We start from the raw sequence: 17,500 nt of genomic DNA, 5'->3' as shown, positions 1-17,500 counted from the left end.
CCAAGTGGCCAAAAGAAATCGATAAATGCAGCTTTAAATATGCTGAGAATGAAGCGTGCGACCGTGCTGACGGCAGTAGAAGAAAAGGAGCTTCACGCACAAGCTTCGGATGTTTCAGACCCAGCGCAGCCTCAAATATTTAGTTCGAATGTCTTGTTCACAAACGATCATGAACAACAACAACAACAAAAAAAAAACCTTTTGGGAATTTGGGGATTCTGTTAAAAAAAGAGAAAGAGATGAAAGAGAAAATCCCGGAAAGCGACGACGGCAGAAACACAAGAGTGAACATCAGAGGTGTTTTCGAGCAGGAAAGCTCTGAGTAGGAAAAATGCAACGCCGTCGCCGGACTAAACCCCTCAGGGACGAATCTTCATTAAGTCCAGTTCCAACATGTTTAAAATAAGTTCTTTCAACAGACTTTCAGAGACTTGAGACTGAGAAACAAAGAACAGACGGCAGGAAGGCGACGCGAGATCTCAGGTGATTCCAAACACTGGATTCCCATTGGATGGGACGAGCAACGCGGCGCATAAAGTCCCGTTGCACGGCTATGACGACACCAACTCCACAAAGCCTGGCGCCCCACGCTGCCTGTTGTCTTTCCACAGTAAACTCCGTTTACGACAGGAGGAAAAGTCTTAACTCGCTGGACGAGCAACAGGCTGTTTTGTGTTGAACACACTTTGGATCCTGATTATTCGTTATTCTTCATAACGATCCCGTACCTCAGAATCAGAATCAGAAATACTTTATTGATCCCCGAAGAGGAAACTCTTTGTTACAGCAGCTCGCCTTTACGTCAGTGCACACAGGAGGAAGTACTAGCAAACAATATAATACACTATAAACACTATAAAAACAGGTCAGAAAATACATTAAGTACCAAGTGGGTATAAGTATAAGATAAAATAAGTGTGAAGTACCAGGTGGGTTTACCGGTTGATGATGATAATACGGTATAATAATACAATGTAATAATATAAGTAATAAGCAGTGGTGCCTGTACTGAGTTAAGTGTAGCTTATTGAGATTATTAAGATATTGCACAGCAGTAATGGAGGTATATAATATCAATATCAATAAATAGGAAAAACTAACAGGAAAACTAAATATTGCACGGGAGTATTAAACACAGAATATTGCACAATTATCTCAAGTATTGCAGAGATGTTAATGATCAATGTCCAGTTTAGTGACTTCGGGTCATACAGACTGACACTTAGAGGGAGGAGTTAAAGAGTCTGATGGCCACAGGAGGAATGACTTCCTGTGGCGCCTGTGGTGCATTGTGGGGATGAGTCTTCCGCTGAAGGTGCTCCTTTGTTTGACCAGCGCCATGGAGCGGGTGGGAGACGCTGTCCAAGATGGCGTGTAGTTTACCCAGCATCCTCCTCTCTGACACCACCGCCAGAGAGTCCAGCTCCACCCCACAATGTCACCGCCTTACGGATCAGTTTGTTGAGTCTGTTGGCGCCCGCTACTCTCAGCCTGCTGCCCTCAGCCTCAGCCCCTGCTGCCCTCAGCCTGCTGCCCCAGCCTGCTGCCCTCAGCCTGCTGCCCCAGCCTGCTGCCCTCAGCCTGCTACCCTCAGCCTGCTGCCCCAGCATGCAACAGCATACAGGACAGCACCGGCCACCACAGACTCATAAAACATCCTCAGCAGAAGGAGGAGACACGGATTTACCGTCTTCTTCACGTAGAGAAAGACCCGCTGAGCAAACCCCCCCCCCAAAAGCCGATCGGTGTAGAGACGTGAATCTCAGGACACCGAGCTGGAGAAACGGCACCAAAGATAGATGTTAACTAACCAAAGTCGCCCACAGACAGGCGTCAGTGAAGACCAAGATCACGCCATCTGCTGGTTTTGAGGGCGAGGAAGAAGCTGAACGCTTCTCTAAACACGTTGCTGAGGATTAGCAATGATTCAGCAGCTCTACAGTCGCAGAGTGGCTACTGAGATCTGATCCGTCCGAACCACATTCTGAATTTAAAAATGTCAACTGTGTGATATTTGACATTTTTCTTCTCATGTTCAGACTCAAACCAGCAGTGAACGTATCTTCCTCCTCTGAGCCTCTGAGCTCCATCGTCGTCCAGAAACTATTAAAACACATCAGCGAGCCGCTCTGTTGCACTGGGTGACATGTTCCTTCATCGCCACGGACACATGTGGCGCATTAAGTCCATATTGAGAGTTTCCTATACGTTCATAGGGCTATGTGTTTATGGAAAGAAAACGTTCACTTATTGTTAAAGTTTAAGGGATAGATTCTTTTAGCACAGTTAGCAGTATTACGAGGCCTACGCCTGCAGTTGAAGTAGTAGTAGCGCCGAGCTGTAGCCTTGACAACGCCAATGATAGCGGTTTGACTTAAAATATGGCCTTATGCTGAGGAAATAGGGTGTTCTATTGAGCGAAGATTATTTACACTGAGATGTAAAAGGCATATGGAGAGGCGAAGGCCCTCCCCTTCTGGTGGACCACCATGGGACCTTATTTTGGAAAAAATATGTACGGTAGTCAAAAGAGACAAATAATTTTTTGATCCCGTTTGAAGTGTGCCATGAATAACATGTTTTTCAATTTAAAAGATAATTTTGCAAGTCGAGAAAGTTGCGGTTGGTCATAAAACTTTTGAAGTATAAGACTCTGAAAATACGTAATTTGAAAGATAACGCGTGCACGTGGCGTCATGGCGTTCTCTCTCCACGAGCTTCCCAGAGCCGCTAAAGCTACGACGCCTGTGTGTTTCGTACATGGATGCATAAAGTGCCGGATTTAGTCACGGGAGCAACGGGTCTCGTTCTTTCGCTCCCCGGCTGATAAAAGGACCAGGAGTCGCTGGATAAAACACATCAGGTGAGCTAACGTTACAAGGGACGGCCATGTTGGTGCTGGTGACGTATGTTTTGCGAGCGAGAGATGAGCGGTTTCACGCAAAACAAAATGGTACTAAGACAAACTGCGACTTTCTCGACTTGCAAAAGTATCTTTTAAATTGTGTAATTCATGGCACATTTCAAACGGGATCAAAAAATTATTTCTCTCGCCGTTGACTACCATACATATTTTTTTCCAAAATACGGTCCCAAGGTGGTCCACCGGAAGGGGAGGGGCTCTGTTACCCTCAGGTGAGTCTGAGAGCAGGTGTAATATTTTGTTATTGCTTTATTTTGGTTTTAACAGACAATGAGACTCTATATTTTCCAGATGGAAGCAGAAAGTGCTGTGCAGCAATTGTCAACTTAAAGAATTATTTTTACATTTTAGCACACACTGCAGTTTATTTTTAATCCGCCGCTGAAAATAGTCCCCAACAAATGCACTATTTCTTCCATGAAACTATATTTTTGTGAGGTGTTTTTAAAGATTCACGTCTTCAGCAGGAACCAATGGGCTCGGAGCTGAGAGCCGCAGACAGGAAGTCAGACGGTGCTGAGAGACGGACCGACGTGCTGCTGGTTTGAGTCTGAATATGAGATTTGTTGATGATGAGAAAAACATAGAATATCCCAAAACCTTTTATGATTTGACTGTGATTTAAATCGTTTCCACATTTTCTTATTTCTACTGTACACGCAGCTGAAGTGTGACTGATGTCATCATACAGCTGACACAGTGAAGGGAGGAGGGAGGATGTGCAGAGCGATTTGATGGACAGATGACAGAAAGGGTGTGAATCGGAAGAAAAACTGCTGGAGGGAAAAAGATAGTCGGGTCACCTTCCTTCAGGCACGCACACGTCACGTGTGTGTGTGTGTGTGTGTGTGTGTGTGTGTGTGTGTGTGCATGTGCACATCTATCCATCTATATAAATGTCGCTATAGGAGAAGTCCACATGTTACAGCGTATGAACTATAATTACACGACACATATGTAAATACATGTGACCTGATCGCATTCAGGTATGTTGGAAACCTGTGAAACACATACATGTCCTTGTGTAACTTATGACAGAATATACTGTATGTAATATATGTGAATATACAACATATACTGTATTACATATATTACAGACATGTTTACATCTGTGTACATCTGTATCTCATGATGAGGTGTACAGTGAAAATGACTGTCTGACCGGAGAGCGAGGCGATGAGAATCATTAGATATTAGCTTGTCCTGGTTTTGACAGTGAGAGAAATAGAATAGTTAAACTACGCTATCGGATCAATCCCAGCATCAAGAAATCGGAAATATTATTCAACACTAAGAACATAAAAGAGTTGAACAATCTGGCTAAATTTGCGAAAATAATAATGGCTACTTTTTCTGCTTTGTATAGTATTTACTGTGTTGCTGTCCACTTACGTTACTCTGTTATTTTACATCTGTAGCTATGTCCATGTGCCTCCTTCAGGGGTCACTGTGGGGGAAAGTCTGTAGACAAACGATCACAAACAGAACAACAAGCCCGGATTTAAAGAACCCCTCCAATCAAAAATGTTTGAGTCCCCTAAAATGACTTTACTGACTTGTGTCTGTGCAGAGTTTCTCACTAGAGGTGTTTTCACATTCCTCTGCTGGAGGGGGAGACGTCTGTACTCTTCCCTAAAATCTGAGACGCACTCCGGGCAAGCTAGATTTGGGACGTCACAAATTCGAAAGCCAATCGTAACGCCACCGGCAAAGAAACCTGAAACCTGCAGCGCAGAGCGGACAGCTTGCACTAAGCTAGCGTAGTGAGGGTTCTGTGCAAACCGGAGCCTGGAGCTTCCTTCCACCAGCTACTGATGTTACGTAATAACAATGCGTAACATCGTAGAATATAGTGTTGCATGTTTCACAACCGCTAACGCCGTCAGCCACTGCCAGTTACAAGCTAGCAAGCTAACAAACAACATAAACAAAAGATGCTAACTACACTTACCTTTCTGATACGTCTCATCCTCTGGGTCTGACTGAGGCTCAAGCAAGTACAGCTGAAACTTTCCGATGTTTCCTCTAAGTCTAGCCATCTTGATGCGCACCGCTCGCTCACCCACAGCCATGCTCTCAGCGGCACCGGTCCACCTGACACAGCGGTGGTGGGCGGAGCATTCGTAGAGCCAAATTGCTTCCAGCCCCTCATCAAAGTTTTTTATTTTACTTTTTATGTGGGAAAACGATGTTAAACAAAATATGAATCGCAGTATTTTTCCGTACTTTAAAACGTGTCTGGAGGGGAACTTTGAACTTCTGAACTCTGCTGCTGCACCAGCTTTCCTTTCAAAGACCTTTTTATTTAACAGTCTCATAATCAGACCAGGCTTTTCGTCCCTGCCGGCGAGTGTCAACAGGCCTTTTGATCAGATTCAGAGTTTAACAGGCGGATCCCTTCAGCTGAGGCACTTCTGACAAATCCCAAGTTCCTGTAGAGGTTCGAGTCAGAGGCCCGAAGTCTCCAGCAGCTTCTTCTCCTCCAGTCACACCTTCATCATGCAGCTTCCAGGTGAAACTGTAAGTTTACCTTTACCAGCACACATGAGCACAAAGCAACGTGACGTCATCTGGCCTTAAACCACACCGACGCACCGGTCTGAGTCCCCGCTCACGCTCCATACGCTACCTGTCCTGCATCACCTGCGGTCCTGAAACTACAACAGCTGCCTCAACACTTCACATATCCTGCTGCTCACCTCAGCTCCAGGTAGTGAACGTTACTCATGCTGCCTCTACAAACTGTTGCACATGTTGAAAGATGAACCGCATAAGATTTAATAAGGGATTTAAAAGGAACAATAAAATGCCATCGACCCACACCCCCCAGTGTTGATCACATCATTATTCGACGATAACAACGTCTGACAAAACCAACGTAAATACAGGAAAGGACAACAGCTGTGTGACGGACATATCAGCATTTAGAACGAGTGATCACAGAGGAAACCTCTGAAACATTTCCGATCCTGTCGCCGGTAGTTGCTGGTTTAGTTCTGAAACTATTCGGTAGAAAAGAAGCTAAACTTAAACTCCTTTGGGCAACAACTTGATCCCAAAGAGAAAATCCACTGAGCACCATACCTCCAGACCTTTTTTCTTTTTCTGGTGATGTTAATTTACATTAAAAACTCATTTACAAGCTCTGATTCCCGCCTCGTCTTCAAAAGAGCGAGATAAAGAGAGAGGCTGCGTGCAAGTGCTCACAAAAAGTGAGCTAACGAGTGAACGAGAGAGACAAGCGTTAACGTCCCGATTCATCCTAGATACTCAAACCAACATCGTCATCAAACCGCACTCTTTCCAGCCGAAAGGCACAAAGACGCAAAGACACTGCGTGAGGTGAAAGGGACAGGTGCGTGCAGGTGTTGTAACAACAGCAGGAAGTTAGTTACTGTAGTTTGGCTGCTGATGTGTCCGCTCACCAACACGGCCAGCAGCTCATACAGGAGATTAAGACGCTTTAAAACACTTAGAGACAGATTGCTGCAACTTGAGTCAGAAACCTCCTCCTTCTCAGAGTCGTCACTCCGTCAAGTCTGAACTCTCAGACATGAAACTCACATCGAGTCGTTCAGTGCGACTCGCACTTCCAGAGGAGATCATCGTCTCTGACGTCCGTCCAGAATAAACCTCCAGAAACCAGCTGAGACGCCAGAGGAGAAAGCGGCTGCAGAACCTGCCTGAGAATCCTGCTGTTTCTGAGTTTCAGAATCCCTCTCTTCCCCAAACAGGCAACTTTCCAGTGAACATCAGCAGAACAAACTTGTGTGTGCAGCCAAACAAAAATCCACTATCTGCCATGAAAACAGCCCTGAGGTCTGCATTCATCTCCTCAGTGTTAGTGACGCCCTGAGCAGAAACCAAGAGGACAAGGTCTTTGTTCAAAAAAGCATCGAGACCGAGTCCCATCGGGCAGCTGAACAACTGCTGTCTGATCCGATGAGCAGAGTTTTTACCAGATGCTCCAAATATAGAAGTCAGCAGCAGTTTGTTGCTTCATCGCTCAGTTTGGTTTCATGAATAAAAACCTTCTCAAGTCAAACACACAGCAGCCAGTGTGTGAAGAAGATGACCTAATGGGTTTAACAATCATTTCTTCCACATTGCTGGTTTGGGTCTGCACGAAGAAAAATACAGAATAGCACCAGACTTTAAGCTGAAACACATGCAGGAACTCATGCATGTTACTTTATAGTTGGATGTGCTGATGTGTGTTATTGCTTTGTGATATTTCTTGCAGTGAAACAGCAAAACGTGTCTTTCACGGGAGTCAGGGTTTGGTGGTACATTAGGTCAGTGCTGTTACTCACCGAGCTCTCAGAGCGCTGACTGTAGACTTATCAATCCTGCGGAGAGGGAGGGGGGGAGGGGGAGGGAGAGGGGGGAGACATGCTGTTAACATACTGCACTCAACACACTCTGATAACAGGAAGAACATTAAGACATTACTGAGGCGAGGAGGACGAGATTTACATCTGCACACTCGATGAAGCTCAGTGACAGAGGTGTGATCTCAGGGGTTCACGGCAATAAAAACTGTTTATTAAAGTGCTGCAGCAGTAAATCACACATTAACATCACACACACACACACACACACAGTATTGCTGGACTGAAGGATAAAAGCAGCTATGAAACATTGTTACTAATGAAACAAGTTGTTTTCATTCGGTAATGAAAACAAGTATTTTTCATTACCGAAAAATAAAGATTCTTTTCTGGATTAGTCGACTAATTGTTTGGTCTATAACAATGTGTCTTCTATCAGAATAAAACGTGATTACATTCAGTCGACCGGCGTGTCTGTGCTTCACTACGGACATTTCCTTTATTCTCATGCTGCTCCGCCTTAAAACACCTCGATGCAGCTTGATGCAGAACCACAGATCTCAGGTCTGAACTCCTTTCTCTCATCTTTAGTTATAGAGGTCTCTAAATAGAAGTAAATCACTTCTCTTCTCACGTTTAAAACTCTAGTTCATCCTCAGGTAAATACTGAGCCCGACTGCCTCCACCACGTTGCTCCGCATCAATGAAGTGAACTACAGAGGACTTGAACGCTAACTTTTAACTTCAGACCTATTCAGTGTTTGTTTTTCTTCCTCTCTGCTGTTCTCAGGTCTCCGTTTAAATAAAGGTTATATATAAAACGTCAGCTTTATTTGTTGCGTGTGTTAATGTGAGGAAGGTTACAGCCTCCTCATCGCTCCACACAGATCGGACGTTTTCGTCTCTTCACTGGAAGCTCGAGTGATGTTTAAGTTTCATGTTTCCACTAAGTTTTTTTTAATGTGCAAATAGAAAACGCAAATTAAAACAGGCCGATGGAAACAGACTTACTATCAGCAGAGAGTTTAGAGAATCATCAAACAACGAACAAAGTTTCACCTCTGGGTCTGTCTCCGTTTGTTTCAGCGAGTCGATTCAAACGTTAGCAAATAAATAATAAATAAAACTTTATTTATAGAGCACTTATCAAAACAAAGCACAAAGTGCTTCACAACAAGAGAAATAAAACACCACAGTGAATGACGAGATATAAAGAATTAAAATACACAAAAGCTGTAAAATAAGCAGCCAGTTCAGGTAAAATCAGGATCTGCTTTCAGATAAAAATGTGTTTTGAGACGAGACTTAAACGAAGACGCTGACTCAGACAGCCTGATGTCTTCGTTCTTCGAGTATCATTACATTAACTTCCATTCCCGATAGAAACACCACTTCGTGTTTGAGTCTGAAACGAGTCGTCACAAAGGTAAGAAAGTACGAGAATATACATCATACGATGTTATGTATATCATTTACACACACAGCACAAACACAAGCAGTCTCCTCTGTCAACAATTAGCCAAATATCTAACTGAGCTGCCGGTTGATGTTAACTGATGTTGTAACTAAACAAACAGCAGAGTGTGTTCAGGGCTGACCAGAGACCCCGAGGTCACGAGTCCAACCGCCCCCCCTCAAAGCAGCCGTCCAGACCGAAACAACCCCAGAGGCTGCGCTGGCTTGTTGTTTCAGGTACAGGTGAGACGATAAAACAAGATCCAGCAACGGATCCATGAGTTTGAGGGTTTATCAGACACCGAAATGCTGCCCAGAGGTTTGAAATACTGTGAGCTCATCAAGGAGAAAAGTATTTTACCTGTCATCCTTACGATTGTCCCATAAACGATGGGACCTGATCCCGGAGCACCAAGGTGCTCTGTGAGTCATGTCTCGCCCCTGGGAATGGTTTCAGCCGATACCAGCAGCAGGCTGAAGGCAGGCAGCCAGGAAGCTAGCTCGGAGCACATTTGCAACGTATAACAAAACCGGCAGATGAGACAGGTACCGGCGGATGAGACAGGTACCGGCAGGATGAGACAGATACCGGCGGGTGAGACAGGTACCGGCAGGATGAGACAGGTACCGGCAGGTGAGACAGATACCGGCAGATGAGAAAGATACCGGCAGGTGAGACAGATACTGGCAGGTGAGACAGGTACCGGCGGGTGAGACAGATACCGGCGGGTGAGACAGATACCGGCGGGTGAGACAGGTACCGGCGGATGAGACAGGTACCGGCAGGATGAGACAGATACCGGCGGGTGAGACAGGTACCGGCAGGATGAGACAGGTACCGGCAGGTGAGACAGATACCGGCAGATGAGAAAGATACCGGCAGGTGAGACAGATACTGGCAGGTGAGACAGGTACCGGCGGGTGAGACAGATACCGGCAGGTGAGACAGATACCGGCAGATGAGAAAGATACCGGCAGGTGAGACAGATACTGGCAGGTGAGACAGGTACCGGCAGGATGAGACAGGTACCGGCAGGTGAGACAGATACCGGCAGATGAGAAAGATACCGGCAGGTGAGACAGATACTGGCAGGTGAGACAGGTACCGGCAGGATGAGACAGGTACCGGCAGGTGAGACAGATACCGGCAGATGAGAAAGATACCGGCAGGTGAGACAGATACTGGCAGGTGAGACAGGTACCGGCAGATGAGAAAGATACCGGCAGGTGAGACAGGTACCGGCAGGTGAGACAGGTACCGGCAGGTGAGACAGGTACCGGCAGGTGAGACAAGTGAGCTAGCAGGACGTGTTTGGTATCAACGGATTCACTGCAATCTCAAGATTCATATGATACACTGTCTTAAAAACCGCCTTCAGAAGGCAGTGATGTGCCAGATGATGGAGGCCAAGTAAACCAAGAACTGAGGAGGAGAACAATTCCAGTTTCAAGATCGCGGCAATCAATGAGGCGGAATCTAATTAAATTATAACCCGTGGTTCTATGGTTACATTATGTTAGAACAGGCCGACCAGAAGCCTGCAGTTTAACTTTCGGCCTGTTCAAACGAGACGATTTAATTCAGAAGATCAGATTACCTTGTTTTTTTCCAATGTGTTACTGTTACTGGTTCATTCTGGCCAGATTTAATTATTTTCTTTATAAAAACAAGATTTGAGCTTGAAAAGATCTTTTCAAAAATAATGTTCCCTTGCGTGATACTCCAAGCAAACCTCAGGGGAGGGGGAGGAGGAGGAGGAGGGGGAGGGGAGAGGAGGAGGGGAGGAGGAGGAGGAGGGGGAGGAGGGGGAGGAGGGGAGGGAGGGGGGAGGAGGAGGAGGGGAGGGAGAGGGGAGGAGGAGGAGGAGGAGAGGAGGGGAGGAGGAGGAGGAGAGAGAGAGGAGGGGAGGAGGGGAGGGAGGGGAGGAGGGGAGGAGAGAGAGGAGGGGAGGGAGGGGGGGAGGAGGGGAGGAGGGGGAGGAGAGAGAGGAGGAGGAGGGGAGGAGGAGGAGGAGGGGGGGAGGAGGGGGAGGAGGAGGAGGAGGGGAGGAGAGAGAGAGGAGAGGAGGAGGAGGAGGAGGAGGGAGGGAGAGAGGAGAGAGGGAGGGGGGGGGGGGGAGGAGGGAGGAGAGAGAGAGGGGGGAGAGGAGGGGAGGAGAAGAGAGGCGGAGAGGAGGAGGGGGAGGGGGAGAGGAGAAGAGGGGAGAGAGAGAGGAGGGGGGGGAGAAGGAGGAGGGGAGGAGGGGAGGAGCAGAGGAGTAATGTAGAAATGGAAAGAGAGAGTGATCGACCTGAACGTTAAAAGCCTGTATGTATGATGTAAAAACTCCCACAGGACATAAATACATTTATACTGCAAAATCTGCTCTCACACACACACACACACACACACACACACACACACACACACACACACACACACACACACCTCCATGGTGTGTTGACTGGAGGAGACTCTGTAGATATTCTCACAGAAACCACATGATTACACAAAGATGGCCGACAGCTGAGTGAAACCACGCCGCCTTGTTTCTAACTGTCCTCTCGCATTAACCTGCTGAGAGTCAGCCAGGTGTTTCAGACGGACAACAGTCTCATACAGAGACAGGGCCCGGACGTGTTTAGCCTAGCTTAGCACAAAGACTGGAAGCGGGGGAAACTGTTAGCCTAGCTCCACCAAACTTCAATGTTGAAATATGCAAGTAAGCTTGTACTACTGGTTTACAGGAGGCGTGTCTGTGTCTCCTGATGGACGTCGGTCCGGTCTTCTCTCTGTCGGCTCTGTGTTTGGTCTCCAGCAGCTGCTGAGGGAAACATCTGGCTCTTTAGCTGCTAGATGCTCCGCTATGTTCAGCAGCTGCTGAGGGAAACATCTGGCTCTTCAGCTGCTAGATGCTCCGCTACGTTCAGCAGCTGCTGAGGGAAACATCTGGCTCTTTAGCTGCTAGATGCTCCGCTATGTCCAGCAGCTGCTGAGGGAAACATCTGGCTCTTTAGCTGCTAGATGCTCCGCTATGTTCACCGGCCGGTCAGTTATTTTCCTTTTTCCAGAGCAAATCCAGTAATTCGGTCCACTTGACCCCCCACATCACTGGGGCTGAAGTCACTACTGTCAGTGAAGATGATAAGAACTACATGTTATCAAGCTAAGACTCTAACTTGATAGATGGTTCATGTAAGCAATGTTATAACGGCGAACTGAGCAGAGCATGAGGTCACACCCCTTCCGAGTGTGTTGTCATCGCAGCCTCTCTGTGCTTCGTTTTGGTATCCGGACCGGCCGCTCGTGACGTTAGTGCTGCGAGTCCCTCCCTGTGAAACTGCTGGCTGTGAGCAGAGCGATGTAACGGCGGTTTCTTTTCTCATCTAACGCGGTGAATTAAGGGTTTATTTCGACCAAACCAGAGCTGGTGACTGTCGGAACACTGGAAAGACTAACAAAGACGATTTTGGTGAGTTTTATTTTGTTTCCAGTTCGAATGAGCTGTGTTTTACGATGAGCTGCGAGGTAAAATTATTGTTTTTCTCAATGGAGTCTGGTGCAGCGTAGCGCCCATTTGTTTTGGTCTGAGTGAGACATTTAGTGGCAGTGAATGTTGCTTACAGCTCCTTTCAGTCTAGCTGAGCCTGATAAACATTGAGCTAAGTGTCTGAATATGAATATACTGTATGTAATAGCCACATGAGAGATTAAAGTCAGGAGTGCTGACGTAACATTTAACAAGATTTAAATCAACAACATATTGTGGAACTTCAGAGCTGAAGGAGGGATGAGTGAAGGAGGAGAGGAACAGTGGAGGTGAGTGGGGCGGGTGGAGGGTTTAATATAAACTGATCCTGCAGTTGCCCTGAAGCTGCTCCTGCATTATTAAATACTGCAACTCTATTAGTCGGCTCGTCATAAACACTGGGAGGACAAAGGGATGACAAGGTAAACTGTGAGGGCATGCCATTTGATTTTCTATTATAATGGAGGAGAAAAAGAAAGAGGAGAGAAAAGAAGGACAGAGGGAAGGAAGGAGGCAGGGAGAGGAGGAGGTACAGGTGGAAAGGCTGGAAAGAGAGATTAAGGAAAGAACATATTATGGATGGACAGAAGGAGGTATGGAAGGAAATAAGGATGTATAGAAGGAGAGAAGGAGGTATGGAAGGAAATAAGGATGTACAGAAGGAGAGAAGGAGGTATGGAAGGAATAAGGATGTATAGAAGGACAGAAGGAGGTATGGAAGGAATTAAGGATGTATAGAAGGAGTGAAGGAGGTATGGAAGGAATTAAGGATGTACAGAAGGAGAGAAGGAGGTATGGAAGGAATTAAGGATGTATAGAAGGAGAGAAGGAGGTATGGAAGGAATTAAGGATGTACAGAAGGAGAGAAGGAGGTATGGAAGGAAATAAGGATGTATAGAAGGAGAGAAGGAGGTATGGAAGGAATTAAGGATGTATAGAAGGGGAGAAGGAGGTATGGAAGGAATTAAGGATGTATAGAAGGAGAGAAGGAGGTATGGAAGGAAATAAGGATGTACAGAAGGAGAGAAGGAGGTATGGAAGGAAATAAGGGTGTATAGAAGGGGAGAAGGAGGTATGGAAGGAATTAAGGATGTATAGAAGGAGAGAAGGAGGTATGGAAGGAATAAGGATGTACAGAAGGAGAGAAGGAGGTATGGAAGGAATTAAGGATGTATAGAAGGAGAGAAGGAGGTATGGAAGGAATTAAGGATGTATAGAAGGAGAGAAGGAGGTATGGAAGGAAATAAGGATGTATAGAAGGGGAGAAGGAGGTATGGAAGGAATTAAGGATGTATAGAAGGAGAGAAGGAGGTATGGAAGGAAATAAGGATGTACAGAAGGAGAGAAGGAGGTATGGAAGGGAATATGGAGGAACAGAAGTAAAGAAGGATGTAGAGCAGGGAATAAGGAGGTATGGAAGGGAATAAGGATGTATAGAAAGACAGAAGGAGGTATGGAAGGAATTAAGGATGTATAGAAGGAGAGAAGGAGGTATGGAAGGAAATAAGGATGTACAGAAGGAGAGAAGGAGGTATGGAAGGGAATAAGGATGTATAGAAGGAGAGAAGGAGGTATGGAAGTGAATATGGAGGAACAGAAGTAAAGAAGGATGTAGAGCAGGGAATAAGGAGGTATGGAAGGGAATGAGGATGTATAGAAGGAGTGAAGGAGGTATGGAAGTGAATAAGGAGGTGTGGAAGAAGTGGTGAGGAGGAGGGAAAAGGAAACAAAGAGAGTGAATGATTGAAAAGGAGGCTTGTGTCAGAGTTGTGCACTCTGGTCACAGGGAGTCCGACAGGCCGACAGCCGGCGAGGACGGCAGAGAGAGCAGCTGCTTCACATTCGTCTCGGTCTCACCCACGAGTCTGATATCAGAAAACATTTAAAGGTGAAAAAAACTCCAACGTCAGGTTTAAAGCGTCGCTCCCTCGGAATCGACGAGCGCCTTTCAAGAGCCGCCATTTTGAAACCAGGATCACACAAAGAGAAATCCACCAGAGAAGAATTATGATGTTTCTGATTATGTTTCTGGGGAAATGTGTGGCGGCAACATGCAGTTTCAATAAAAAGCGGTGAGACATTCATGTAACGTTTGCATTGAACATCCGGGTCCACGCTCCACACCTGACCACCGAGGAATTCACACCACTCATTCAGTCATTACAATGAGATTTGAAGTATGAATATCAAAGCTGAATTTCAGGTCAAACACACTGTTGTATTATTTGCTGGGTAGTGCTGTTGCTATGGTTACCTGTGGTTGAATGTACCTTGATTTAGAACGGTGGTTAAACAGCAACTTCACACCCAGTTTTAGCCGGTTTTCAACTGCTCAGATCAGAGTGAGCCTGACGTTGGCCTGTACTTCGGAGGCGTGGAGTTCGTTCGTGCCAGAGGGACACGTGATCTCACGGGGAAGCAGGCGTAAACAAAAAATGGAGACGGAGGTGGTGCAACAACTCGCTTTGGTAGCGTTAACGATTTACAGCAACGAGTCCGGGTGGGGAAATGGTTGGGGAGACGCAGTCAACATGGGTTGTTAAGTCTTCAGAGAGAACTGGAGGTGAGATTTTAATATTTGTCAACAGTAGCTATGCTAGCTAACGTTAGCCTCAAAGGCTAGAACAACACAGTCAGCATCACCGTCTCCTTGTAGCCTTGACTCTCTCATTGGCTATTGTGGTCCGGCTCGGAAAGCACTGACGTGATCATCCAGATTTTAGGCTTAAGACTGGATCTGTAAACCCCTCACATGACCAGATAATCTGGGCCGAACATCGGTCCCAGACCAGATTTCTCCTCCGATTGTCGGGAGGGGTGAAGTCGGCCCAAAACTCCTGTAGTCTGAACCCGGTTTAACGCCATACTTAACAGCCAACAAGAACCAGATCCAAAATGAAACCAGCTCTCGGGGCCAAACCTTAGTGTGGAGTACAAGGAAACTTCTTTCCATCTATAGGACAGAATTACTGGATTTTTTTTGTCGCAATCAACACTGTTTCAATTATCTTAACAGACACCAGCAGCCAATCAGAAAGCAGGAGCTTTTGTGTTATAAAATTTTGAAATAACTTTTAATCCTTGAGAATACAGAAAGTTATTTATTAACTGCAGCAGCAAAATGTTTTGTCTCCCATTGACAAAGAATTAACTCTGACTGAACGGCTCTGTTGTGTGAACACTACAGGTCGGCTGCAAGAAAAGTTTTCTACCAAACCCCATTCACAAATGGTCAAATTTTAACTTCAACCACGTTAATTTTCAGATTTCTTCTCTTGAACCACAGAAGGTCAAAAAAAATGTTTTTTGTTCATCGTCAGTCGACTGGAAACAGAGACACAGACAACAGAGAGGAAACACATCTCACAACGACAAAGAATTAACTGAACGGCTCTGTCGTGTGAACGCTGCAGGTCAGCTGCAAGAAAAGACGCAAGAAAAGTTTTCAACCAAACCCCATTCAAAAAAAGTCAAATTGTAACGTAATTTTCAGATTTCTTCTGATCTTGACGAGCACAGCAGGTCAGAAAACAACAAAAGCTGAACTGACTCATCTTAATTTTTTTTTTTTTTTTGGAGCTGTGATGTCACCGTGATGTCACTTCGGTGCAGCTCAGACTGGAAATGAACTCAAGGACCCCGAAAGTGAGTAAGAGAAGTGATGAGCTCATCCAGCCATTTATCAAAGGATGAAACACACACACACACACACACACACACACTCGTACCATCCGAAGCCTCCGAACGACACGCTCCTCTTCCTCCTCAGCATGGTCTCTCGCTCGCCCTCTCCTCCTCTTTGTCTTCCCTTTCTTCTTATTGTGTCTGGATTTTCCTCTCTCTCTCTCTCTCTCTCTGTAGCTCTGCCTCCCTCTCTCGTCTCTCTTCCTCTCTTCGCTGTTGTTCTATCTCCTCATCTCTCCACCTATAAATACTCTCATCTCTGTCAGACGCCCTCCTTCACACGCTCTCGCCGCCTCTCTCTCTTTACCCGCCCGCCCGCCTCCCGCCGTTAATGTTTCTCTCTCTTTTCCACTTCAATTCACTGCACACACAGCCAGGAGAGAGAGAGAGAGAGCGAGAGACACTCAGAGAGAATACAATATCATTTTTAATTCTTCTGTTCATGTACGTTTTTATTTCACACTTGCTTTGCCAGTAATGTCTGTGTCTACGCCAGTAAAGCCCCTTTGAAGTGAATGAAACAGAAACAGAGGACTACGTGGTGTACTCTCGGTCTCTGTCTACCCGCCCTGACGAAGCAGAAAAGCCAGCAGTCAGTCTGAAAACTTATACATAATAAATGGAGGGAAATGGACGAATACACGCGTCAGTTTTGTGCTTATTTTGTTACGTAAACGTGGCTCAGTTTGAACCCGAAGCCTGGATTCACACGCAATTTATATTTTTGTACATTTGTGCGACTAAACGTCAGCTTGTTTTTATTTTGATGTGTTCAAAAAAGGAGATAACGGCGAGAAATTAACCAGAAAATGAACTGTAACCAAGCTGAAGCTCAAACAGTTAGTCAGTCGACAGAAAACGGATAATCGTTTAATCGTTTAAGTCATTTTTCAACGTTTTCTGGTTCCAGCTTCTGAGTGTTTGTTCGTGCAGCTGTGTTTATGTGTATTTACTATTGCTGGAAACGGCAAAAATGATATTTAAAGAAATAAATCACGAAACAGTGTTTTGTGTTGTGTGAGGGGTCAAAGTCGCTGCGTGGATAAAAGCAAACTTAGGGAACAGATGATTTAAACGGGACTCAAGCTCCCAGACGAAAACCTCCCGTCTGTGTGGAGCGATGAGGAGGCTGTGACCTTCCTCACATTAACACATGAAACCAACAGAAACACAACTAAAAGAACTAAGAATTACAGTTTTCCTGCGGAGGGGGGGGGGGGATTTGGACTCACGACCTCATGTATTTCTAAAATCCCAGCTACGACTGGAGCTGTAAACCGTTCGTAGTTAAACACTTAAAGGGACTTGAAGGCTGCTCTGTAACGGGGGTTAATACATCACTGTGTTGTGATTCAGGTAAAGACCGGCTGCAGCAACAACACTGAATATAAGAGACGTTTAACCAGGACACAACAAATGGCTGTGTGTGTGTGTGGGGGGGGGGGCTTGTTTTACTATATTGGTGGGGTCCAAACACCAGGAGCCCACTATACTTGTGGGGTCCGACAGCTTTGTGGGGACCAAAATGCTGCACAAGTCTAAAGGGCTGTTTGAGGGTTAAGACTCGGTTCTAGGGTTAGAAGTAGGGTAAGGGGTTT

The 17,500-nt window shown here is 45.9% G+C and overlaps 1 protein-coding gene across 9 annotated transcripts in view; it reads right to left on the bottom strand.

The window, feature by feature from the left end:
* LOC122887792 (rap1 GTPase-activating protein 2-like) overlaps positions 1–17,500 on the bottom strand; it is a 66,899-nt gene that overhangs the window by 40,195 nt on the left and 9,204 nt on the right. For 3 of the 9 annotated variants that reach the window (XM_044221305.1, XM_044221306.1, XM_044221311.1), the window contains exons 1-2: positions 15,947–16,213; positions 7,237–7,272 (exon numbers count right to left, since the gene is read on the bottom strand). In XM_044221305.1, coding sequence (XP_044077240.1) covers positions 7,237–7,272; positions 15,947–15,990 — 80 coding nt within the window. In that variant the 5' untranslated portion in view covers positions 15,991–16,213. Of the gene's footprint in view, positions 1–7,236; positions 7,273–15,946; positions 16,217–17,500 lie in introns of those variants that run through there. The other 6 variants (XM_044221309.1, XM_044221310.1, XM_044221301.1 and 3 more) reach the window with 4 other exon arrangements.

This window comes from Siniperca chuatsi, linkage group LG14 (assembly GCF_020085105.1).
Source record: "Siniperca chuatsi isolate FFG_IHB_CAS linkage group LG14, ASM2008510v1, whole genome shotgun sequence".
Taxonomy (NCBI): Eukaryota; Metazoa; Chordata; class Actinopteri; order Centrarchiformes; family Sinipercidae; genus Siniperca; species Siniperca chuatsi.
Note: the sequence above shows the minus strand (reverse complement) of the source record. Positions and strands in the feature narration are given on the sequence as shown.